Here is a 25,922-nt window from a genome sequence, read left to right on the forward strand (position 1 = left end):
ACTCAGTCTTCCCTTTAGTACAGTCTTACACCGAGCTATCATCCTTTCATACTTCTCGCTACTCCTGATCAGTTCCTCCAATCTATGCCTGAGCTCCCGAGGTCTCTTCTCGAGGATGTCTATCCCCGATCTATGCTCTTCTTCCCCGAGAACACCCATACTCGACCCTTCAGGGTTATCACACATATTTATTCTTAAAAACAACTTTCAAAAAATTTTATAATTTTTTTTAAAAAAAGAATTAATTTTATAAAAACGTTTTATACGTAGTTGTCCAAACCAAGTTTTTAAATTTTTTGAAATATTTGTTTTATTTTTTTAGGAATGGATAGTTTAACCCACGGCAATAGGTTGGATTTGGGTTTGCCAACGCGCCAAGACTGCGGGAAGCCGAATTGGGGTGTATATAAATGTTCTCCTCATCCCCACCACCTCATCTTCTCCACTCTCGATATATCAATGGCAATGGCGACGCCTCTGACGTCATCATTCCTCGAGCAATCTCGTCGAGTAACACTTCTCTACACTTTTTTCTCCGATAAACATTCTTTAATAATTCAAAGAGACGATTGCTTAACTTTCATAATCATTTGGTGTCTTTAATGGACTTGGGTTGATTCAGGTGCTATACGTGGTTCTATTAGCACACCAGTAGTGTTCTTTTTTTTCTTTTTTTACCCAGAAACTAAGGAGTTTGAGAGTATATGAAGCTGTGTTTGGATTTAATGATTTACTTTGTCATTCTTTCAAATGCTTATTACTATATTCAATTTGTGACTTGTAAATGCTAATAGAACGAAATCATGACCTTCAGTTCTAGAACTTAATGTTGTCTTTAGAATGATATCACGAAAATTTAACAGTCTTAAGTGCAAAGAGAAATAATTTGATCCAAATATGCTAAAGTGTAGAATTTCTCGAATGAGTTGGGCGTGTACTAAGGTAATAGACCTTAATGGTGAGGCGGCTGCTGTCCATCTACGAAATGCACCACGAGCACAGCCCAAAAAAAAAAAAAAAGTAACCCTGCACACGAGGTTCTAATTTTTTTATCATGTAATTTTTTTATACGAATAAAAATATAGTGCTTAGTTGGGTAGATTGATGTTTCTTTGTAGTGTCATATTTTTTTATTTCTTCTGAATCTTTGTTTGGCTCATTTCATGCTTTATCATGAATACAGTATGTTGCTGGCTTTTGGAAGGATGTTAAATTAAATGGTGGTGCCGCACCTAACAAATATAATCTGGGGACCAAATTATTGTGCCTGAGGTAGAAAATGTGTCAATTTATAAGATTTACGATTACAATAATGATGGCTCCGCATCCAGTAGTGAGTTCGTGCTTGAATCTGTGTATGTTACGTTCTTGTATGGTGATTTGATTGGAGAAAATTAAGACCTCTACCAGTCCCATCTAATAAATTATTTTTTGAATACAATGCTTATAATCTCATCCATCAAGTAGTTGTAAAACAAACCTCAAAGTTAAAGGTTGATGACTACTGTGCAACAGAAATTTAGATCTTGAATATAGTGTTTGGTGATGGTTGACATTTTGACTGATAAGTCAAGCAGGTTATTTATATTTTTTGGAAGTTAATAATCATATCAATCTCAACTTGAGGGATTTACTGAAGCTTATGCAAGTGAGCTGGAATCCAACATTAATTTCTTTATGAAATTATCACCTATTTGTAATGTTCCCTGAGATAGAAGGGCATGCGCTTCTAAATCAATACAGAAACAAGCTTTTTTTTAAATCCAAAAATGTGTTCCAGCAGCAAACTGTTTGTTATTATTTAATAACTTGGTACTGCTATGCCAATTACACCTAAAAACATTGCTCACAACTTAATGGCGTCAGCATGAAAGTCATTGTGCAATCATTCCATTGCTAATGATCAATCCCATGCACGATCACCAGACCATCCCCATAAACAAGCTCAAACAAAGTACTTTGTCAAATGAAATTGTTCCTTTGAGGATCCTGAATAGAGCAAATAATCATTCATTACTCTCCTAAATCTGTTGCCTCTGTGCTGTTTGTTCCAATATCAAAGAATTCCCATGTAAGGTTCATTGGCAGTCCGATATCATCCAGAGCAATACTAATGTTGTAGTTTGAGAGAGGACAAATTTGGAACACTAAGTACGCTTTGCCTTTTCTTTCTTTTTTTTTTCTTTTTCTTTTTTTTTTTTTTTAATCTATATGGCTTATTTGGTGATGCCTCTACCCTTGAGTGTTAGAAACTATTTCTAGCATGAATGATTTGCACCTCTCTAGTTCTCTTTTTTAAAGTGGCATAAGTTGGCAAATTTCCATTGACTAGTCTTGAGAACACAACAATGCTCGACAAACTATGTAAATGGAAAGTTTCATTACTTCAGTAACGTCACCAGATGGTGAATTGTATGAATAATTTCGGTCTCATTTTTTTTTCAGGTTTTAATATTTTTTTAAAATTTTTTCAGCAATGATTTAGTCTTTTTGTCTTAATACCTTCTTACTATGCTGAGAGGATGTACCTATGCATTACTGATTCTGCCTATGAGTGTCAGGTCGCAAAATTTCTGGAGCTTAGCAAAGGCAAGTGATAGATGTTTAATGAAGCCATTATCTGCTGTTGGCTCCGGTAATATCAAAAGCTCATGTAGACAAGCAAATTTTAGTTTTTCCTTGTTTGAGAATAATTACATGCACGCATACAGGATTAGAAGCAACAATTACTGATCCAACAGACAATGATGTGAGAATAAAAAATGCTGAGATAACCGTGGAGTCTAAAGAGGAAAATAAGATGCAGGTGAGAATGAGCATGTCTTAGGGTTCATGCACCTTCTAACTTCTGTCTTTCAGATTTTCTTGTCTGTTATTGATATTACTATTGTTTGTGCAAATACATACTTAAGTTCCAATTAGTAAAGTTTTTCTATAACAGCTTTGCCTACTGAAAGACATACTTTTTCACCTGAAAAGATGACTTTTAATCTACCAGTGAATATTCTGTGGCTGGTATCCCACAATTCTGAAACTCTGGTGCTCTGTTAGGAAGCCAATTCGAGATGGCCGGTCTCCTAGAGAAGTAGAGAAGAACAGAGAAGATAAAGAGAGAATTTAGAGAAGAATGAGAAGTTTATTCATATTCTATCTTGTAAATGAGTTACATTGGTATACTTGTATTTATACATTTTCTCTACCCACTTTACTAACTACTAAACTAACTACTAACTCCATCTAACTTCTTTCTAACTTCCACACAATCGTCTAGTTATATTTGGTTTCTCTTCTTGTATGCCGGTTTCTCTTCTTTTATGTATCTTCTCAATTTCTTGTCGTATCATGCTCTGTGAATTTTTTCAAAGCATTTGCAGTAGCATATACACATGGTATTGTTAATTGATGGCTGAGACTCTTCCTATCACATTATTCGTCTCTGATGAAATTTTAAAAACTTATATTTTATTAGAATCTTAAATTCGTGAACACAGGACTGGAAAATAAAACCCTACGTAGAAAATATTTGTATAGGTTGACATATCCCTACATTTTACTTTTGAAAATCAAGCTTCAGACTTGAGTGTTTTGCATTGATCCTTTACAAAATTTCCTGTGTTCAGGTGAGGGTTGATTTGACAGGAAAGGAGACGGAGATAGTGTTTGAAAAGATTCTTAGGAATTTAGCTCGCACGGCACCACCAGTTCCTGGTTTTCGTAGGGAAAAAGGAGGTAATTATCTGTAAAATTTTTCCGATTTTGGGACGTTTATCGGAGTCGACTTCTTGAATTGCTCTGCATTTCTTTCTGCCTGGTAATGGGAAATATTCAATGATTAGCTAAAATCCAGTTAAAGTTTCTCAGGTTTTTGTGTATTAGTTCTGATAGTAAATAGATATAATCATCAATCATTAACCTTAATTGATGCAGTCTATATTTTACCTGGTAATTTAGGAATGATATATAAATAACCAAGATAGGTTCAAGGATTGGGGTTCTTTTTAAATCTTTTAAAGGATTGGGGATCTTTTGAAAGCTTTTCTCAATAGTCCGAGCAATGGAGAATGTTGGTTAGGATAGTATACTGATATTAATTTGTGAATCATGATTCTATTAGAAACACGAGTATTTGCTTGGAGGTGTAAAACACCACCAAGAAAGAACATGTGGGAAGCTTGTCATGTAACAACGATTTCTCAATGTTGAAAATTTTCAGGGTTTTTACTTAAAAGTGGTCAATATGGGTGCATTTTATATGCGATTTACTTATTGTCGTTCTTTTGCATGCCCTTATCTTATTATTTACTATTCTTTTACTTTTTTAACGATGATATTTTGTGCTTGGGTAAATCTGTTGGGAAGGGAGGGAGGAGAAATAAAATGTAATAGCCTTATCAGCTTTTATTAGATTTTGCTGCTAGTCCAATTTCCTTTGATTCTTCTTACTATTAAGGCAGTCAGATGTGCAAAATACTGCTGCAAATCACAGGTTGTTTGATGTTATCAGAAGTTTTGAGCTTTAGGATGGACCTTGTTGCACTATGTTGGATTTATTGGATTATTGTATGTTATGTTATGAATTGATATCAAATGATTGAGCATGAGTTAAGACCTTCTTTTACATATTTACATCTTTTTCTGAAAGTACTTAAACTAATCCATTAGCTCACTGTCAGGTGCCTTAAAAGTTTTTAAATTCCAAAAATAATTATCATTTTCGTGGCTATTTCAGCATATGGCTTCTTGTCATACATGATACAACATCATAATTATTTATTATATTTTTCTCTAAACTACCGGGCACTTGCTAATATTGGTTTCCTTATTCTTTGATCTTTTCATGTGTATGATGAATTCTGCAGGGAAAACGTCAAAGGTGAATTCTTTTCGACTCTCTTGTATTCTATTTTTTGTCATTAAATACGTGTTCGTTTTGTTACTTCTTTCTGCCATTATTTTGTAACCTGTGAAATATTTATGCTTCAGCATCGATCACTATTCCACTTCAATGTCTCTTTTAGGGGATTCCATCCTTGGATGTTACTTTAACATGATAATAGTTTAGCCCCAAGCATGAATCCGTTTGAAGCTGCATCAATTACATCCCTACTGTACATTTACAAATGGTCTCCGTGAAAAGATTAACTGACAAGAAAGAGAATTAATTTAACTATCCGTAATTTTTCGTTTCTTATGGATCTATAGTTATGAATCATGATTGACCTGATGCAAAATCTATCCCTTTCATGAGCTACTAGTTTATATGGATTAGGAGGCTGTTGGAGAGCTGAATACATTTTGTTAAAGGTTATGATGAATGAGCTCTAGCCAACTTATGAGCTTAATGTAAATACTAGGCTTTTTTTATTACCACAAGAAAATTTGTGTCTCACAAGGATGCATTAATAGGTCCTGATCAGATATTATTTCTTCCCCTGATAGTTGAATTATCGCTCATCGTTCGGGCCAACATCTGGACCATAAATTTTACGTGAGAAAATCCAATTGTGCTTCCTCTGTATGAGCAACTCTGTCATTGTCAAAGTTAATTAAAAATCTAGAACGAAAATTTTGCATTAAAGAAGCTTGGTCCCTGCTCTTTTTAAGTACTCATAACCCAATGATCATTTCAAATTCTGCTTTAAACACAAATTTCTTCAGGTTGTGTTTGGATTGAAGCCTAAGATTTTTGAAAAATCCATTTGGAAGAATGACTCGGATGTTAAGGATTTGAAATAATTTGTTTTGTTTGAAAAATAGTTTGTACAGCCGTTAAAAGTATTTGAAATCCAAGAATTTTAAAATTTTGATTTAATTTACACACGTATCTGAAATCAAATTCACCAAATTTCTTTAGTTTGTGTTTGGATTGAAGAATATGATTTGAAAATCCATTTGGAAGAATGACTCATGTTAAGGATTTGAAATAATTTGCTTTGGTTAAAAAATAGTTTGTACAGCCGTTAAAAGTTATTTGAAATCCAAGAATTTGAAAATTTGAGTTAATTTACACGCGTATCTGAAATCAAATCCACCAAATTCTTTCATCCAAACACATACTCAGGGACTTGGATAATAATCCTGTAGAGTCCCATCACCAAATTCTCAGTCAAGTACATGTTGGAGACTCTCCAGTCTCCACAGAATGAACTTGTGAAATTCAACTGTTGTTTCGGTTGTGCCTTTTTCATAGAGAAGAGGTGGCTGTCCTGATGATCTTGTGCGTAGAGCCAATAGTTCATGTACAATATGTTGATCCATAAATAAGATTAAGTGGCTTAGTTTGATTAAATTGACACCTGTTTGTGGCATATTAGACGGACACATTTTCCGTGATACGGTTTTTTATAGGGTTTCTGTTAGGCTGCTGGTTTACTTGGCCTCAAGGATTTAGAGACAAGATACAATCAACAGCACTTGCATTAAAAATCGATTGAAGAAAAGTAGAAAACTGAAAACAAGAAATTCTTTCCCAGAGATGAACTCTGTATACAAACTCCCAACCCTAGCTAAATGCTAATTTTTTTCCCTAGTAGAAGCTAGTCTCAATACTTCAGAACACAGAAATAACCGAATGAATACGACCATTCTCTTCTTCAGGTATTTATTGCATTCTCCCTCTCTAGATTCTTCCTAGGCTTTGTGACTCTTGGGCCTTCTTTAGGTTTGGGCTCGATATATTAAAGGTTAAAACCCATAACTATATTTGAGTCCCTAACAATACCATCCTCCCCAAAAACAGTCTTGTCATCAAGACTGAAATCTGGAATGTGCATGGATGACATGATATTGTCTTTCCAAGTGGCCTCCTCAGTTTTGGTCTTGTGGAGTCTTCCCTGCGTCCCCAAACTTGCAGTTTTCTCTCATGCCTTAATTGTTTGTTCCATGGATTGACTTGAGAGCTGGTCGGTAACTGAACCGTATAGATGCACTCCCCTCCTCCCTTGTCAACCGGTTCTGACCCCAATTGTTTTCACTCCCCCTTTCCTTCTCTTTCTTTGTTAGGCTGCTGTTTACTTGGCCACAAGGATTTAGAGACTAGACACAATCATCAGCACTTGAAAAAATCTATTGAATGAAACTGAAAACGAGAAATTCTTTTCCAGAGATGAACTCTGTATACAAACTCCCAACCCTAGCTAAATGCTAGTTTTTTTTCCCTAGTAGAAGCTAGTTTCGATACTCATCATAAATATTATTCTTACATTTCACTCAGTTACTAAAAAGGATATAAAATCTTCACAGAGTTTCGATTAGGATTGCATCATTAAAAGCATTAAAACAGTGTCTCTTCTTTGATTGAAGTATATAATTAAATGAATAATGTACAGGGAAATGGACATGTATCCTTCTTATTTTTATTTCTCCCAGAAGTTCCTGTTCCTGGCATGCTCCAGAAACATCTACAATCTCTAACTCCGTTTTCATGCAGGTTCCACGGGACTTCCTTCTACAAATTCTTGGTGAAGATCGGGTTACTAAGTTCGTAATTCAAGAAATCATTACGTCAACATTGGGTGATTATGCAAAGAAGGCAAGTCCCTCGATGTTTTTACAATTTACTGTTTACTTGATGGAGCTCAACTAGCCTTTTTTATCAATTTACTGTACAGGAAAATCTAACTGTTAAGGACAACAAAATTAACACCGTACAAACTGCCGAAGAACTGAAGGCTGTATTTATCCCAGGAAACAATTTCGGGTTCAACGCTACATTAGAGCTTGAGAATTCAGCGGAAAGTTCCGTTGAAGTAGAATCATCTGTTTAGATTGGTGGAGACAGGTTTCAAAATGAACTATCCGTATTATGTCCATGACCACAATTCTAGTAGCCCAGCAAGGTTAGTGGCGAGAAGGTTTTGTTTTCTTCGAGGTTATTGATTTACGATCCGTTCCAGTCTTGTCAATCTGTGTTCTCTTAAATGAATGGAGCTGGAAGTTTTCTTGCAGGTAAGTTCGTAACGGGATGAGTCCTTTGTTGTGGTGTAGTAACGGCATTACTCGATCATTACATTCGAAGGCGAAATTTTACAAACGCATCTGTTTTGAAGATGGTAGGTATTTTGCTCAATTTGATAGTAGGTGCTGTGAAATCCCTTCTCTACAATCGATATTCGATTAAATGTATGTTTTATTTTTCGATTCACATGCAATACCTATAATGGGCTGTCACTTGTAGCTTGCTAGCTTATTCGAGTTTTTGTTTGAAGAAAACTATTATTTCATCGGTGCGATGCACGAAATATTATTTTATATAATTGATTATTAAAATGAGTAAGTATAAACATTTGAATAAATAACTTAAACATAAATTATTGATCGTACAATTAGAAAACTCAAAAAAATTATTATACAAAATTTGAAAAACTTTTTTAAATACAATGTTTGTGGTCGAATTTTTCTGGTTGTTATTATTATCACATATCAAAATTTATAGGCCCGACTAAAAATGGTGTTCTTCGAAAGAAGTCCTTAATGAGACAGTGATTGACCTTAAATTTTGTTGATTTTTCATTGTCTATGATACAATAAAATAATACTGTCGTCGTTGGAATTTAAAAGATAATATTGGATTAGAATGTGTCGATGTCATTCTCGAAATAAGTACTTTATGACCAGCATTGCTTTTTGTTATGATTTTTTTCTTCTAAAACATGGTTTTCGAGCCTCATTCGATCAATATAGTGTCATTGCATGTCCAAGAGAATGATCTATGTTCCGCATGAACATAGTTGAGTCTCAATCTTCAAGCTTAACTCGTGATTTGGTAATCCATAACATCCCGTCAAATTTTAAATTTGAAACCAAAAATTGGTATATTATCAAATGTATAATTTATGAAATTGTAACATATATATGATCATAAAAATCAACTAAAATTAAAGAGCAATGATAACATCCGACCAAATTTACAATTTTGAATAAAAAAATTGGTACATTATCATATATATCATTTGTGAAAATTTTCACATATTTATGTATACAAAAAATTGAAAATAAAAAGTAATGCTAACATCCTATCAATTTTAAATCAGAAATTGGTACATTATCATATAGCATTCACATATATGGACAACAAAAATTAACTTAAATAAAATATTAGTGATAACATCCCACCAAATTTCAAAATAATGTGAACCAAAAATTAGCATATATATCATTTATGAAAGTTTTCTCATATATACACAAAAATTTAATTGATATTAAAAAGTAGTGATAATGTAAGGTCCAAAAGTTCACTAGTTCGATCTGACAATTTGGAATAATCTTATATGATTTTATGCACGTTATTTATGATATTTAATTGTTATGTTTAATTGTTAGATTATTTTATGCATTTTAAATTATGAGTTTAAATACTATGTGATATTATGGTGTTATGTTCAGGTCTGATATTTAATGTTATTCTAGTTGTTTAAATTTTTCAGTTTGGATTTAAACTGTATCGAAGGAACGAGACTAGCCTCGAAAAAGTTAAGAAAATGTTTATATTTAATTTTAAATATTTGGGCAATATTTTGAAAGAAATATTCCATGTTATGTAATTTTAAAGTTGTACTGCAATTTTAATTTTGGGAGAAGAACTTTTTAAAAGTTAGTGTTTGAGACTAACAAGCCGACTTTTAGGCCCATTAGTCACAAACTATCCAGGCGTCTAAAATCATTCAACCTTTTTATTTTTCTCACTTTTGAATGCCGCCTACTCTCTCCCCATTCCCACGTTTCACGTTCATCTGCTTCCAAAGATAGGGCAAGAATTCTTCAGATTTTCGAGGCTAAATCATTCCCCAGTCCAGATTAAATCCAAACGTCAGAATTCAGACAAGTTTTTTACGCTTTTAAAACCACCGTTCAAGATATATGTAATTTTCGATAGGTAGATAAGCATGATAATGTGTTTTTGTAATCATTTGCATTGATTTTCAAGAGCACGATGTAAAAGCGTGAATCGTGATTCGTTCCTGATATTTGGGTGGTGAAAAGTTTCTGAAGTTTATGAATTTATGGGTAAGAAGTCTGAACTTTGGGCGGTTTGGAAGGGGTATTCTTCGTTGTTCTGACCTTAGACTTTTTTCCCTTTTGATTGAGACCGACTCCCAGATAGCCATTCAAATTCTTAGATCTCGGAGGTGCCACTGGGATTTGGATCATATTGTCTCGAGGACGCGTGTTTTGGTGCGAAATAGGCCGGTTCATTTCTCGCATATCTATCGGGAAGGAAATTCGGTTTCGGATGCGTTGGCGCGGCAGACTCATGATCATAGGCATTGTTTGTTGGAGATTGGTGTTCCTCTTACCACCCACATCGCTTCTTTGGCCCGTTCTGATTTATCCGGGCTCCCCTATCTTAGATCTAGTTTTAGCTAGAGCCTCTTGGTCGCTTTTGGCCGCTTCTTTTGGGCTTCCTTTATTCATATTTTGCTCTAGGTTCGCATAGACCTTATATATATATATATATATATATGTATGTAGCTAACTATTTTCTTTGCAGGTACAACTCTCCGGCCTCTTTTCGGAGTTTTTTGGAGTTAGTTTGTTCTCTGCCGTTCTCTTTGATTCTTCAGGGAGATGGATTTGCAAGGCGTTCAATGTGGTTTTCCTTTGTCTGGTTCTTGCTTCTGGATGGTGGTAGTCGTGGGCCCTCACTCGCTCTTGCTTTTTGGATTTTCCAGTCTACTTGGATTTCTGGATATGGTTTGAGTTCCCTTCGCCATATTCCTGATACTTTTGCTCCAGGTCTGCTGGATTGCGGTCGCTTCTCCTTTTACCAGGTGACCTCTGCTGTACAATAACTCTCCAGATGCTCCTGATTTTTTGGACATATCTCTAGCATAGCCCTAATCTCTAGCCTAGCTTAGGATGGGTCAGCTCTCCTCTCGCGCCTCAGGATCTGATCTTACTTTTGCTGAGCTCGCGTTTTGAATTTTTGCTGATTTTTTGCTGCACAGGATGACTGCTGACGATGATTTAGTTACTTGTCGTTGATTTTTTTTAGTTCTCATTTATATACTAGGGTTGCTTTGGTTGTATTTTATCTGATACCCTAGTTGTTTTGATGTGACTTTTACCATTGTATAGCCTTTGGGGAGGTCTTGGCCTAGTCCCCATCCCCCTTTAGGCTTTATTTGTATCGTTTATTTATGTTTATATACAGGTAGGGGTCCGCCTAACCCCCACCCCCCGCTTCCGGCGGTGTTTCTTTCAAAAATAAAAGTCCGATATATTCTGATGTAAGAGTTTTAGATCTAGATTTTTGACGTGGGTTGATATTGATTGTGTTCGGGCAAACCTTTTCGAGTTTTGAAATTTTTACATGTACAAAATTATAATCTTTCAAGTGTCTAACGTTTTTGAGTGAAGGGAAGTCGAAAAACAATGAAATAGGCTAAGGGAGCGCCTGCGCGCCACTGCCTGGTATACCGGGCAGCGAGGCTGCGCGCTCGAGCGGCCACTTTGGGCGCTCGAGCGCGCCCTTACCCTGTCCCGAAAATCATTTTTGTGTTGTTTGAGCCCCTAATGAATGTTTATGTTCTTTTAAGTCATTTTAAGTGTTTTAAAGATGTTCTATTGGAAAAAGTTTCGAATGTTCGGGACGGACGGAACGACTCACGTAGATCGGTTAAACATTGAAATGCACCCTCATGTTATATTACTTCATGAAAGTCATGTTTATTATCAAGTCATGAAATATTATGAAGCATTACATGCATGAATGCGTTTTTTCATCATTATTAGCAAGCATGACGTTTATTACGAAAGTTATGAGCATGAGACGACGAAGTTATGATAAATCCTATGATGAGTTATGATATATCAAGACATGAAAATATTTTGACTTTGTGGTGGCAATACGAGACATAAATAACGGGATTTATACTTTTGGGATGAGCTCCAAAGGGCCTATCCAAAACACGTGCCCAAAAGAATGTAGAACTAACAGCCTGGGATAAGCTCCGGGAATGACCACTCCAAATTACGTGCTCAAGAGAATGTGAAAATGGCACCTTGGGATGAGTTCCGAGGATGACATTTCCAAAATATGTGCTTATAAGACGGTTTCCACAAATGCATATATCTCATCCATCTTATATGACAGTTTTATGATATGTTCATTCATGATTTATTTTAAGATATTTTAAGTTCCAGTTAAGCATGTTTTTCATATGTATTACTTGCTGAGTTTTTAGACTCTGTAGTATCCCGATTTTCATTCTAGTAATTATAAAGACTAAGCATGTTTAGAATGGTTAAAACATGATTAAGAAGTTTCCTAATGAGTATAAGGAGTTGGAAAATGGATTCAGAACTCTCGGAAATGGCCCGGAGGGTTCTAAACTCTTGGGTGGATCGGAAGATCCGAACCCATGGATCGGAGGATCCGATCTTGGAGGGTTCGGAAGGTAAGTTGGAGTTCAAAAAAGGCTAGTTCGGACGATCCGATCTTCATTGGATAAGATAAGATAAACTCAAGATTTGATTGGACAGCTGCAGGAGTTCGGACGATCCGATCAGTTCAAAGTCTCTGATTGAGTATGGAAGCATAGGGAGTTAGGACGATCCGAACTCTGTCGGCAAGCAGTGTTTCGGATAAGGGGACATGTGTTCAGATAGGGTTGACTGGAGGAGATCGGACGATCCGAACTAAGGATCAGACCGTCCGTTCTCTGGTCTATATATAGAGGTCGAGAGTCCCTCTTAACTTGCACCATTTCCTCTTCTCTATCTACTTCTAGGTCGGTTTTAGGGGCTTTTAGGCGTTCTTCTCGAAAGACAGGAAGCTTCGGAGCACTATCGGAGTTGTGCCAAAGTTTTTGGGCTATCGTCATCAGCAGGCTAACGACGGATGAAGGTATGGTCCGAGGTCCCTAAAAATATTAGAGAGTATCTATTAGCTTAGTTAATGCTTTTAGAGCATTATTAGTGATGCATGGTTATCTTGGTTTGTAGTGTTGGACTTGGGTACCTGAGTGGCTAGATTGCTTTAGTTTCATGATTTGAGGTACAGACGTACTATCCGAGATACCCTGGTTGAGTATGCATGTTTTATTTGGAATTGGTTATATGTGCATTTATTATGTCACGGATATTATGCTGCATAAATTGGCACGTCGAGCCTGTTTTCTATTGATACTACCTGTAGAGTTTCGCTCAGCCCCATGATATTTTGTGGATGAATGCCATGGTTTGGATACGGATATGTCCACGGTTTATGGTATGGGAGTCACCTCCTGATGCGACGTCCCAGCGTGCTACATACCATGGCGTCTTTGACTGATCAGTGTTCTATCTATGATAGGTTTCCAGTACCCATTCTGATGCGATCGTGGATAGCTCGCATGGTGGACAATTGCTAAGGAAGCTAAGGATCCATTGGAGATGCCGCACGGACCAATTACGAGAGTACGGAGCAAGAAATTTAAGGAGGCACTTCAATCATTGATGATGGATTACCAAGAGGACGTTGGAGTTCTTGAAAATAAATTTGGATGAAGTTATAATCTTATTGAGGTAAAAAAAGATCAAGAAAGTGAAGAATTTATTGAAGAAAATTCGAGTAAAAAGACCGCAAAATTGAAGGTGCTACGCGCCCGCGCCTGCACCTTAGCGCACCTGCGCCATGCCTACGAGACTAACGCGCGCCAGCGCCATTCAAGATGCACGCCCGCACTGACGGATGATGTTTTGACGAAGATAGTGCAAAGCTTAAGTGCGCCCGTGCTACCATGTTGCGCGCTCGCGCTGCAGCCCGAAGATAAAGAATAGGAGAATGCGTGACTATAGCGCAGCCACTCCACCTGCAAGCGCGCCCGCGCATGAACTTTTTACACACACTTCGGCATGTTTGTGTGTGTGCAAGTGTAAGAGTGGGTGCCCAGTGAGCCAACTGTGTGGCTATGGGCTTTGTTGACTCTTTGTATAAACAATCTTTTGTTTAATATTATTTACACTTTTATGGCAATGACTTTATATTACTTCATATTGTTATATTGTGATATACTATTGTTGTTTTGATAAAGACCTTGAATATACTATAGTGTATGTAAGATGTGGTAGAACATGGAGATGTCTATCATGAAATACATCTTATAGTCACTGTATATTCTAAAACCGTTCCTAGTCGATTGAGCCGTCCGATAATAAGGATAAGGATCGCTCGAGTTTGAGACTAGCATTTGCGATGCGGAGTACCACGTTTCATTGGTAGGGAACATGGAGATGTTCGAAGCATGCAAATGGATATTCATAGGATGAATAGTCGAACTACCCTATCCGGACTTTCCAAGTGGTTATCACTTATCGAGTGGATAAAGTCCGCGGTTTTGGTTGTACACCATTAGTCCTTACGACTTGAAACATCATGGAGACTCTATATGCTAGTGCTGTGCTTTGACTCGTTTACCGACTCTATGGGGGTCATCAGGTGTCGAGATTGGGTACAGTTACGACACATATAGGAGTCAATGCATTGTTGTCAAGGATTCACCACATACTTGCGAGTGTGGATATCCTATGCGATCTGAGGAGATATTAGTGTGACAAATCTCTGGCCAGAGTACTTGATGTGATTTAAGAAATGGTTTCTTAGTAGCACATGCGATGTCACTAATTTGATCTTCAAGATGTATTGCATAGTTATCGAATCTTGAGCGACTCTCGATATACCAATGGTTGTTGATTCGATCGGGATATATGGATGAAGGGACCGTACTGTACGTTAACCAAAATCTACTGGTTCTTGTAGGCACTATCAGTGATACCTAGGGAATCATGGGGCGATGTTGCTAGGCGCTTTACCATGATTCGTTGGGCAAGTCGGAAAGTGTTGTTCCGAGTCACAAGGAGTTGTGAGCCCACGGCTAGCTGTATCCCTGAACCATTGAGGGTCACACAGTGTAATGGAGTTTTAATCCCCGTTGAGATAGTTAAATTTAAAGAGTTAAATTTAATGAACTAAGGAGTTGGACTTCTTAAATAAGAGTAAGGGAGTAGGATTTCCTAAAATAACATAGGGATGGACATTTTGGAAACCACTGAATTCGGATTCAGGAAAATTTATTTTGACTTTAAAACGTGCAGAAATGGTTTCTGTGCACATTGGTGAAATCGTTTCATCAATCGGAGTCACGATGAATTTTATATTAATTTCTGAACGAGCGGGCTTTGCTTGTCGGGCCCCAGCTTATGACTAATGGGCCCTAAGGTGTTAGTGGCCTGCATTATAAATAAGTTATTTCAGTACAGAAATTACACACAACAGGTCATAATTTTTGAGAGCAAAAATCGAAAAACCCTAGCTCTCTCAAATAATATTTCGGCCGCCCCTTGCTCTGTCACAGAGAAATTCCGGTCTGTGATTTTGAATCACAGTAAGGAATAACGAATCAAATTCGTGTATTCTCTTCGCAGAAAACTTCTGATAGATTTTCTAGTGCAATCTATCAGAGGGATTAAACCTCTGTTCGTGGACCTGATTGAAGGCGTTCATCGGTTCCAGGGAGAGACAACAAGAGCAGAATTGTTCTGTTGGTGTCCATTAATCTCGTTGCGAGATTTGAGGTAAAATTTATTTAATTGTTATTTAAATTTTACACACACAATAATTCAATCGTTGTATGGTTGATACCCACACCATGGAATCGTTCCATGAGAAAATTTTTAAACTTCCGCTGCACCGGGTATCAATCGTAATTGGTCTGGGAACTCGCCAGTTTTCCAACAGCAAGACTTTTTGATATTTTGGCATTGTTTTCCTATTTTTGAGACTTTTAAGCTTACAAGGAAACTTTTGGAAGATATCTTTGATATCTTTAGGCAATATTTTGTTATATCTTTTATTTTTTGATTGTAAACTATAAATATGTTGTTTTTTTTTTTTCATTATGAAATAGGATTCAGAATTTTGATCATATTCAAACTAAAATTCTCTCGAGAATTTTGTTAAGGATGTTCTAGCTTTCTTAAAAACTTATCAAAGTTCATAATTTTGTGGCGTTTGTCGATTGTTCTTCTTCGTCGATTGATAGAAACAAGTTTTCTGAAGGTTCCGTTGAGATCAATTGTTTTCTTCGTTATTTTTTGTTGCTAGTTTCAAGTAAACTAGAGGTGAATAATCCAAAATCGTTGCTTGTTTCAAGATTGGGAAAATTTAATTTTTTTTCTTTTTGTCATTGGATTGAGGGTACGATTTGATATAATCGTGTTTGCTTTTCATACATCAAAAATTCATATCAGTTGGTATCACAGCCAAGGTTTTGAATCAATTATCATATCTTCTTTTATATCTGTTCTTTGTGTTCTTCGTGTTTTTCGTTCTTTATCTTTTGTTCTTCATCCGAGTCTACTTGTTTTTCAAATTTCCAATTCGTTTCTGCGTCAATCTTGTTGTCCAAGTTTTTGTGTCTTGTGCTACAAGTTATCTCAAAAATATTGGGTGCAAGTCAAAAATGTCAAACTTCCATAATTTTCTTCTTTTTGTTTTTGTTAAATCCTCAAGGGGTAATCTTCAAGTTTCTACGAGTTTTGGACTTGTAAGTTTGATTTACTTCTATACAAAGAAAAAGCCTACATAAATTTGAGGGAAAACAAAAAGGGAGTGTTTGAGTGTTTTCCTTGGAGTGACTTGTGAGATTTTTGGGTGAGGAAATTTTATTACTAACCTTTTATTGCAGGTAAAATAAGTTCTAATAGCTAAAATTTTTCTCAAGGTCAAATGGATGAATTGACCAAGATGATGATGTCGGCATTTGGGCCAATACATGAGAAGTTGGTTAGGATTGAAGTTAGTGGAGGTAGTAGTAGGAATAAAAATAAAATATTTGAAGAAGAGGATGATGGTGGTGAGGATGATGAGAGTTTAGATGAAAATTGGGGTAGGAATATGAGGGCTCAAAAGGGTGAAAGAAATAGAAGAGGAGCAGTGAGAGAGAGATAAGTTGATGGGGGTAGAGAAGATAGGAATATTAGTGGGATTAAGATGAAGATTCATTCGTTCCATGGGAAATCTGAGCCGGAAGCGTACTTAGAGTGGGAGATGAGTGGAGTCTGTGTTTGATTGCCACAACTACAATTCCTTAACACAAGTGATATAGCCGAAAATCTTCTGAGCAATGTTGTCTCTTTTTTTGCAGGAATTTGAAGATTTGTTTCCAGAGGAATTACCTCAAGGCTTACCACCTTTGAGGGGAATTGAACATCAAATTGATTTTTTGCCCGAAAGTGGTTTACCAAATCGTCCAGTTTATAGGAGAAACCCGGAGGAAACAAAAGAGCTACAAATGCAAGTAAGTGAACTTTTAGATAAAAGGTTTTGTGCGTGAATCAATGTCTCATTGTGCTGTGCCTGTTTTTTTGGTTCTAAGAAAGAAGGTTCATGGAGAATGTGTGTGGATTGTAGAGCCATTAATAACATTATCATCAAGTATAGGCATCCCATACCTAGGCTAGATGATATGTTAGATGAATTGCAAGGTTTTAGTATTTTTAATAAAATTGATCTCAAAAGTGGTTACCATCAAATTAGGATGAGAGAAGGCAATGAGTGGAAAACTGATTTTAAAACTAAGTATGACTTGTATGAGTGGTTGGTTATGCCTTTTGGATTAATTAATGCACCTAGTACATTTATGAGATCGATGAATCATGTCTTGCGTGCGTATATTGAAAAATTTGTTGTGGTTTATTTTGATGATATTTTGGTTTATAGAAAGAACTTGAATAATTATGTTGAACACTTGAGAATTGTGCTTATCATACTAAAAGCTGAACACTTGTATGCTAATTTGAAAAAATGTGTGTTTTGTACAAAATAACTTGTGTTTCTTGGTTTTGTTGTGAGTGCTCAAGGTGTGAAAGTTGATGAAGACAAGGTAAGTGCTATTCGAGATTGGCCAACACCTACTTCTATTTGTCAAATTCAAAGTTTTCATGATCTTGCAAGTTTCTATAGGAGATTTGTGAAAGATTCAACACTTTGGCGGCACCTAAGACGACGGTGATCAAGAAAAATGTTTCATTCCATTGGGGCGAGGAGCAAGAGAAGTCCTTTAATATTATCAAGCAAAAATTAATTAATGCTCCTTAATTGTATTGCCTGATTTTTCTAATACTTTTGAAATTAAATGTGATGCATCAGGTGTAGGGATTAGAGGTGTCTTGATGCAAGGGGGGGGGGGACCGATTGCGTATTTCAGTGAAAATCTTAGTGGGGCGTCTTTGAATTATCCTACCTATGACAAGGAGTTTTATGCATTGGTGAGGGTACTTGAGACATGAACACTACTTGAGGCCAAAGAAGTTTGTGATTCATACGGATCATGAATCTTTGAAGCATTTCAAAGGACAACAAAAGTTGAACAAGAGACATGCTAAGTGGGTAGCGTTCGTGGAAACTTTTTCCTACGTTATCAAGTACAAGCAAGGGAAGAAAAACGTGGTAGCGGATGCTCTATCACAACGGTACGTGCTTTTGTCTACTTTAGATTCTAGATTTTTAGGATTTGAGTATGTGAAAGAATTGTATGCTAGTGATTTTGATTTTGGTAAAATTTATGCGTCATGTTTGCATGGTCCAAAATATAAATTTTTCATGCATGATGGATATTTGTTTAAGAAAGATATGTTATGTGTTCCTAAATCGTCAATTCGTGAATTACTTGTTAGGAAATCACATGGTGGTGGTTTGATGAAACATTTTGGTGTGACTAAAACATATGAAACTTTGCATGAGCATTTTTATTGGCCTCACATGAAGCATGATGTTGAAAATATTTGTGAGAGATTTATACTCCACTTTCTGTTCCTAGTGAACCATGGGTAGACATTTCTATGGATTTTGTTTTAGGCCTACCAAGGTCTAAGAAGGAGAGGGATTCTGTTTTTGTTGTGGTTGATAGATTTTCTAAGATGGTTCATTTCATTGCGTGTCAAAAATCTGATGATGCTTCCCATGATGGGGATTTATTCTCTAGTGAGATTGTTAGATTGCATGGCATTGTTGGTAAACTGTGTTCAGATCAATTAGAATTGATACCCGGTGCAGCGGAAGTTTAAAATTTTATTTTATTATATGGAACGATTCCATATATGGGTATCAAAACTTTTACGATTAAATTTGTGTAAGTAAAACAAATAATCACTATTAAATATTTTACCTTGAAATCTCGAAGCGAGATTATGGACACCAACAGAATTTAATCTGCTCTTATTGTATATCCCAGGAACTGATGAATGAACGTTTCTTCAATCAGGTCCACGAATAGAAAACAAAACCCTCTGATTGACTGCACTAGAAATCAATCAGAAGTTTGCGTAGAGAATAAACAGATATTATCTGTTAATTCAGATTGTAATTTTTCACAAAAATCACAACCCGAATTTTCTCCAAAAGGGACAGAGAATTCGAAAATCCTCTTGAATAATATAGACTGAAATTTCGAAAATTGCTAGACTGAAAAGCTTGTAATTTTCGAACACTGCAGTCCTATTTATAGATAATTTCTAGACTTGATTAAGTTATAATTATATCAGGACTCTAACTCCTTAAAGCCCACAATCCATAACTTAAGCCCAACAAGCCAAGCCTGTTGTTATAGAAATTAATATAAAATTCATCGTGACTCCGATTGATAAACTGATTTCACCAATGTGCACAGAAACCTGAAAGAGTGGGTGCCCAGTGAGCCAACTTGTTGCTAAGAGCTTTGATGACTCTTTGTATAAACAATCTTTTGTTTAATATAATTTACACTTTTATTAATGGCAATGACTTTATCTTTCTTCATATTGTTATATTGTGATATACTATTGTTGTTTTGATAAAGACCTTGAATATACTATAGTGTATGTAAGATGTGGTAGAACATGGAGATGTCTATCATGAAACACATCTTATAGTCACTGTATATTCTAAACTGTTCCTAGTCGATTAAGCCGTCTGATAATAAGGATAAGGATCGCTCGAGTTTGAGACTAGCATTTGCGATGCAGAGTACTGAAAGAGTGGGTGCCCAGTGAGCCAACTTGTGGCTATGGGCTTTGATGACTCTTTGTACAAACGATCTTTTGTTTAATGTAATTTACACTTTTATTAATGGCAATGACTTTATCTTTCTTCATATTGTTATATTGTGATATACTATTGTTGTTTTGATAAAGACCTTGAATATACTATAGTGTATGTAAGATGTGGTAGAACATGGGGATGTCTATTATGAAATACATCTTATAGTCACTGTATATTCTAAACAGTTCCTAGTCAATTGAGCCGTCCGATAATAAGGATAAGGATCGCTCGAGTTTGAGACTAGCATTTGCGATGCGGAGTACCACGTTTCATTGGTAGGGAACATGGAGATGTTCGAAGCATGCAAATGGATATTCATAGGATGAATAATCGAACTACCCTATCCGGACTTTCCAAGTGGTTATCACTTATCGAGTGGATAAAGTCCGCGGTTTTGGTTGTACACCATTAGTCCTTACTACTTGAAACATCATGAAGACTCTATATGCTAGTACTGTGCTTTGACTCGTTTACCGACTCTATGGGGGGTCATCAGGTGTCGGGATTGGGTACAGTTACAACACATATAGGAGTCGATGCATTGTTGTCAAGGATTCACCACATACTTGCGAGTGTGGATATCCTATGCGATCTGAGGAGATATTAGTGTGACGAATCTCTGGCCAGAGTACTTGATGTGATTTAAGAAATGGTTTCTTAGTAGCACATGCGATGTCACTAATTTGATCTTCAAGATGTATTGCATAGTTATCGAATCTTGAGCGACTCTCGATATACCAATGGTTGTTGATTCGATCGGGATATATGGATGAAGGGACCGTACTGTACGCTAACCAAAATCTACTGGTTTTTGTAGGCACTATCAGTGATACCTAGGGAATCATGGGGCGATGTTGCTAGGCGCTTTACCATGATTCGTTGGGCAAGTTGGAAAGTGTTGTTCTGAGTCACAAGGAGTTGTGAGCCCACGGCTAGCTGTATCCCTGAACCATTGAGGGTCACACAGTGTAATGGAGTTTTAATCCCCGTTGAGATAGTTAAATTTAAAGAGTTAAATTTAATGAATAAAGAAGTTGGACTTCTTAAATAAGAGTAAGGGAGTAGGATTTCCTAAAATGACATAGGGATGGACATTTTTTGGAAATCACTGAATACGGATTCAGGAAAATTTATCTTGACTTTAAAATGTGCAGAAATGATTTCTGTGCACATTGGTGAAATCGGTTCATCAATCGGAGTCACGATGAATTTTATATTAATTTCTGAACATGCGGGCTTTGCTTATCGGGCCTCAACTTATGACTAATGGGCCCTAAGGTGTTAGTGGCCTGCATTATAAATAAGTTATTGCAGTACAGAAATTACATACAACTGGTCATAATTTGAGAGACAGAAAATCAAAAACCCTAGCTCTCTCTCAAAAGAAATTCGGCCGCCCCCCTCCCTTCTCTGCGTGAGAAATTCCGGTCTGTGATTTTGAATTGCAGTCTGGAATAGCGAATCAAATTCGTTTATTCTCTTCGTAGAAAACTTCTGATAGATTTTCTAGTGCAATCTATCAGAGGGATTAAACCTCCATTCGTGGACCTGATTGAAGGACAGAATATTCATCAGTTCCAGGGAGAGACAACAAGAGCAGATTAAATCTGTTGGTGTCCAATAATCTCGCTTCGAGATTGAAGGTAAAAATTACATAACAGTTATTTAATTTTTACACACACAAATAATTTAATCGTAAAAGGATTGATACCCACACTATGGAATTGTTCCATACAAAATTTTAAACTTCCGCTGCACCGGGTATCAATACCGATTGATCTGAGAGCCGCGTTTTCCAACAGTGGTATCAGAGCCAGGTTGCTCAGATCAAACGATTAAATTAATCGATTGTACAAAAATTTTTGAGTCTTGGTTTTTTAAAACAAAATAAATATTTTAAATAAAAAATTTTTTTCGGGCAAAACCCGGGCAGCGATTGGATCGCTGCCCGGTGTGGCAGCGACGGTCGCCGCCAACGGCGGTGCACGGCGCCGCCCAAAGGCGGCGCACAGCGCCGCCCACGGCGGCTCACGTCGCCGCCCAGGGGCGGCGCTCAGCGCCGCCAGGGCAGCGCTCGGCGCAGCGCAGGGCAGCGCTCGGCGCTGCCCAGGGCAGCGATTGTCGCTGCCCTAAAGGGGCAGCCGGGCTGCCCCGGCCCGCGCCCACGGGTGCGGGCCGGCCCGGGAGTGTCCCGGGCGGCCCGCGGGAAAAATTATTTTTTTATTTAAATTAATTTTAATGTGTTAAAATTTTATTTTTGGTCCGGTCAAAAATTGTTTTTGATTGGTTCACGAGGCATCGGATCGAATTGTTCGAGTCCGAAAATTTTAAAATTGATTTTTGGATAAATTTGAATTTTTGGAAAATTTTAATATTTTATCCTTAAATTGAAATTTGAAATCAATTATTTTTGGTACAATTGATGATAAGATTTGATCTTATGTATATATTAAGTAAAATATGATTTTATCTATAAAATTAGATTCTGTAGATAAAATATGATTTTATTTAATAAAAGGTAAAATATGATTTTATATGGAAAATATTATTTTATATATAAAATATGATTTTATCCTGTTTAAATTTAAATTGCCATATGCATGATATCCAATAAATTAATTTTGAATTAAATGTTATTGGATAAGGATGATCGATTGCCATGACCAATTTTGTAGGTGTATGTTAGGAATTTACATTTGTTTTATTGTTGTTGGTTTTATTAATGGGCCTGGTTTATGGCCCAATATGAATGTCATATGTAATAAAAGTGGGCTTGGTTTATGGCCCGTTCCCACCCCTAAAATGTATCCCCTACTTGTCATTGCTATTTATTGTAAATACATTAGATTTAGTGGGAGATCAAGATTTGAAGATGGTGGGCCCAGCAGACAATAAAGACGAAGAAATGTAAATTGGAAGCTAATGTAATAGGATTGCATTGCATACTGCATATTACCTAGGATTGGACTAAGACTCGTGATTGGCAACCACGAGTCAATTAGAAATGGAATCGATCATCCTATATATAATATGATATTATGATTGTATGCATGTTTTAGACATAATTGTATGAATCCGGCAAGCATACAATAAATTGAAAAATGATGAGACAAATTTTCATAATTAAAAATCCCTCATTTTAAATATGATTTAAAATTGATATCAAGATAAATAAAGGAAATTTGAATTTGTTTAAATGTTCCTACCTTCCATCAACGGTCAATGTATGTGATGCTACCCGCGGATACGGTCCGGCTCATATTATTGGGGGGCCCGTTCGTCGGAAAGCTGTACATTGGATCGACAAATGTTGTAAGTTGGGTGGAACTCCCATGGGATCGGCTCATATTATTGGGGGATCCACATGGAGACCGTCCATCACAACTTAATATTGATGGGTCATCTTGACATGTCACTTTAAACGGCGTCATATTATTGGGCCCTTATTGGACATGAGGTAAACACATGGGGGTTGCTTTGGAAGCAATTGGGCTCTACCTTTTGAGAATTATGGTTGGCTGATATTATTCGGGACCATAAGTTTGTCAATTGGACTCCATGTTCTCACTAAGGAAAAAGTTTCCCGTTTTCACTAGAGGGTAGTGAAATCGTTAAAATAGTGGGAGTGAGATTCATAAAATTAAATTTCGCCTATTTTATGTCTTAGTAAATTGCTTAAACAATCATTGATATATGTCTGTTTTTCTTTTCAGTATTTCATACGATGAATTCGCGTAATCCTTTATTCTCGATCCTCGAACAAAACAAGTTAACTGGCGCAAACTATACGGAATGGTTCCGGAAGTTGAAGATTGTCTTGACTTCGGAGAAGATGCTCTACGTGTTAGAGAAATCACCTTCGAAGGAAGCACCAGCTGACGTAAGTCCGGAGGAATTGGCCAAACTTGATGCATGGTGGGACCATGACATCAAGACCAAATGCTATATGCAAGCCTCGATGTCTGATGAACTCCAGAGGCGATTTGAGGACACCGTGAATGCTGCTGACATTCACGCTCAACTCAAGGAACTTTTTGGGGCTCAATCGAGGGCTGAAAGGTTCGCTACTGTTAAGGAGCTGATGACGTGTCGCATGCGTGAAGGGACTTCGGTCCGTGATCATGGGGTACGAGTGATTTGGCTCATACAAAAGTTAGCGACCCTTGATTTGGTGTTGGAGCATGAACTCAACGTGGATTTACTGCTTCTGTCTCTTCCTTCTTCGTTTGACGGATTTGTGGTAAATTTTAATATGAACAAGATAGAGGCTACCCTTGAAGAGATGGTCAATATGCTTGTGACATATGAATCCACACTTAAGAAGGATAAGCCAGCTTTCTTGGTGGGCTCCTCATCTTCTGCTAAGAAGGGGCCAAGTATGAAGGGCAAGAAACGTTCTGCCCCACCCAAGAAAGTCGAGCCCGAGAAGAAGCACAAGACAAAGGCTTCAAACAATGGAAAATCCAAGGATGTTTGCCATTACTGCAAGAAGCCCGGTCATTGGAAGCGCAACTGCAAGGAATATCTAGAGCAGTTGGGAACTGCAAAGGGTATGTTCTATATTGAAATAAACATTTTACTTAATACTACTTCTTGGGTATTGGATACCGGATGTGGATCTCACATTTGCAATGATTTGCAGGTGATGACAAGAAGTCGCAGGCTTAGAATGGGTGAGACCCAGCTGAGGCTCGGGAATGGTTCCAGAGTTGAAGCTACAGCCATTGGAGATGTTTGTTTAATTTTGCAGAACGGTTTTAAGTTATTTTTAAGAGATGTTTTATTTGTTCCGGATTTAATTAAAAACATTATTTCTGTTTCTATGCTAGATAGAGATGGTTATTCTTGCAATTTTGTGAATGGGATTTGCAATATTTACAAGAATGAATGTTTGATTGGAAATGGACAACTTGAAAACGATCTATACAACTTAAAACTAAAAGACGTTCCAATAAATTATGTTGATAAACCGGCGACAACAAACAAAAGGAAAATCGATAGTCAAAACCCGGCAAACCTTTGGCACGCTAGACTAGGTCATATTTCCTCAAGGAGGATGAACAAGCTAGTGGGAGAGGGCATGTTTGATATGTCTGATATTAACTCTCTACCTACTTGTGAATCCTGCCTAAAAGGGAAAATGACTAAATCTCCTTTTAAGGGAAACCTGAGCGTAGTCAAAATCTGTTGGATTTGATCCATACAGATGTTTGTGGTCCATTTAGAGTTGGGACTCAACATGGCCACACCTACTTCATTACCTTTACTGATGATTATTCAAGGTATGGGTATTTATATTTAATGAAATATAAGTATGAAGCATTTGAAAAGTTCAAAGAATTCAAGGCTGAAGTAGAAAATAAGCTAGGTAAAAGTATTAAAGCACTTCGATCGGATCGAGGTGGAGAATACTTAAGTACCGTTTTTTTGGACTATCTTAAAGAGAATGGGATTCTCTCTCAGTGGACTCCTCCTATGACACCACAGCTTAATGGTGTATCGGAGCGTCGTAATCGAACTTTGTTGGACATGGTTCGATCCATGATGAGCTTCACTGAGCTTCCACCTTCGTTTTGGGGCTATGCGCTTGAAACGGCGGTATTGTTGTTGAACAACGTCCACACTAAAGCAGTGGACAAAACACCATACGAGTTATGGAATGGCAAAGCTCCTAAGTATTCGTACTTAAGGATTTGGGGATGTCCTGCTTACGTGAAGCAGACAGTGGGAGATAAGTTGGATAGTCGATCCAGCTTATGTTATTTTGTAGGGTATCCGAAGAATTCAATCGGATATTATTTCTATTATCCTGCTGAAACAAAGGTGTTTGTTTCTAGGAATGCCACCTTCTTGGAGAAGGAGT

General features: G+C 36.9%; 1 protein-coding gene across 4 annotated transcripts; it reads left to right on the forward strand.

Annotated features, from left to right (window-relative positions):
- Positions 1-356: 356 nt before the first annotated feature.
- Positions 357-8,216, forward strand: LOC140871085 (uncharacterized). 4 transcript variants are annotated; one of them, XM_073273532.1, is made up of 9 exons: positions 357-510; positions 1,184-1,272; positions 2,562-2,635; positions 2,712-2,806; positions 3,621-3,729; positions 4,860-4,873; positions 7,430-7,531; positions 7,611-7,838; positions 7,937-8,216. In XM_073273532.1, exons 1-8 carry the CDS (start codon positions 460-462, stop codon positions 7,764-7,766), a joined length of 690 nt encoding a protein of 229 aa, XP_073129633.1. In that variant the 5' UTR covers positions 357-459; the 3' UTR covers positions 7,767-7,838; positions 7,937-8,216. The 4 variants fall into 4 exon arrangements, with proteins under 4 accessions (XP_073129633.1, XP_073129632.1, XP_073129634.1 ...); XM_073273531.1 differs by having other exon boundaries at positions 7,948-8,216; XM_073273533.1 differs by having other exon boundaries at positions 7,687-7,838; positions 7,948-8,216.
- The last annotated feature ends 17,706 nt before the right edge of the window (positions 8,217-25,922 follow it).

This window comes from Henckelia pumila, unplaced genomic scaffold (assembly GCF_033568475.1).
Source record: "Henckelia pumila isolate YLH828 unplaced genomic scaffold, ASM3356847v2 CTG_38, whole genome shotgun sequence".
NCBI lineage: Eukaryota > Viridiplantae > Streptophyta > Magnoliopsida > Lamiales > Gesneriaceae > Henckelia > Henckelia pumila.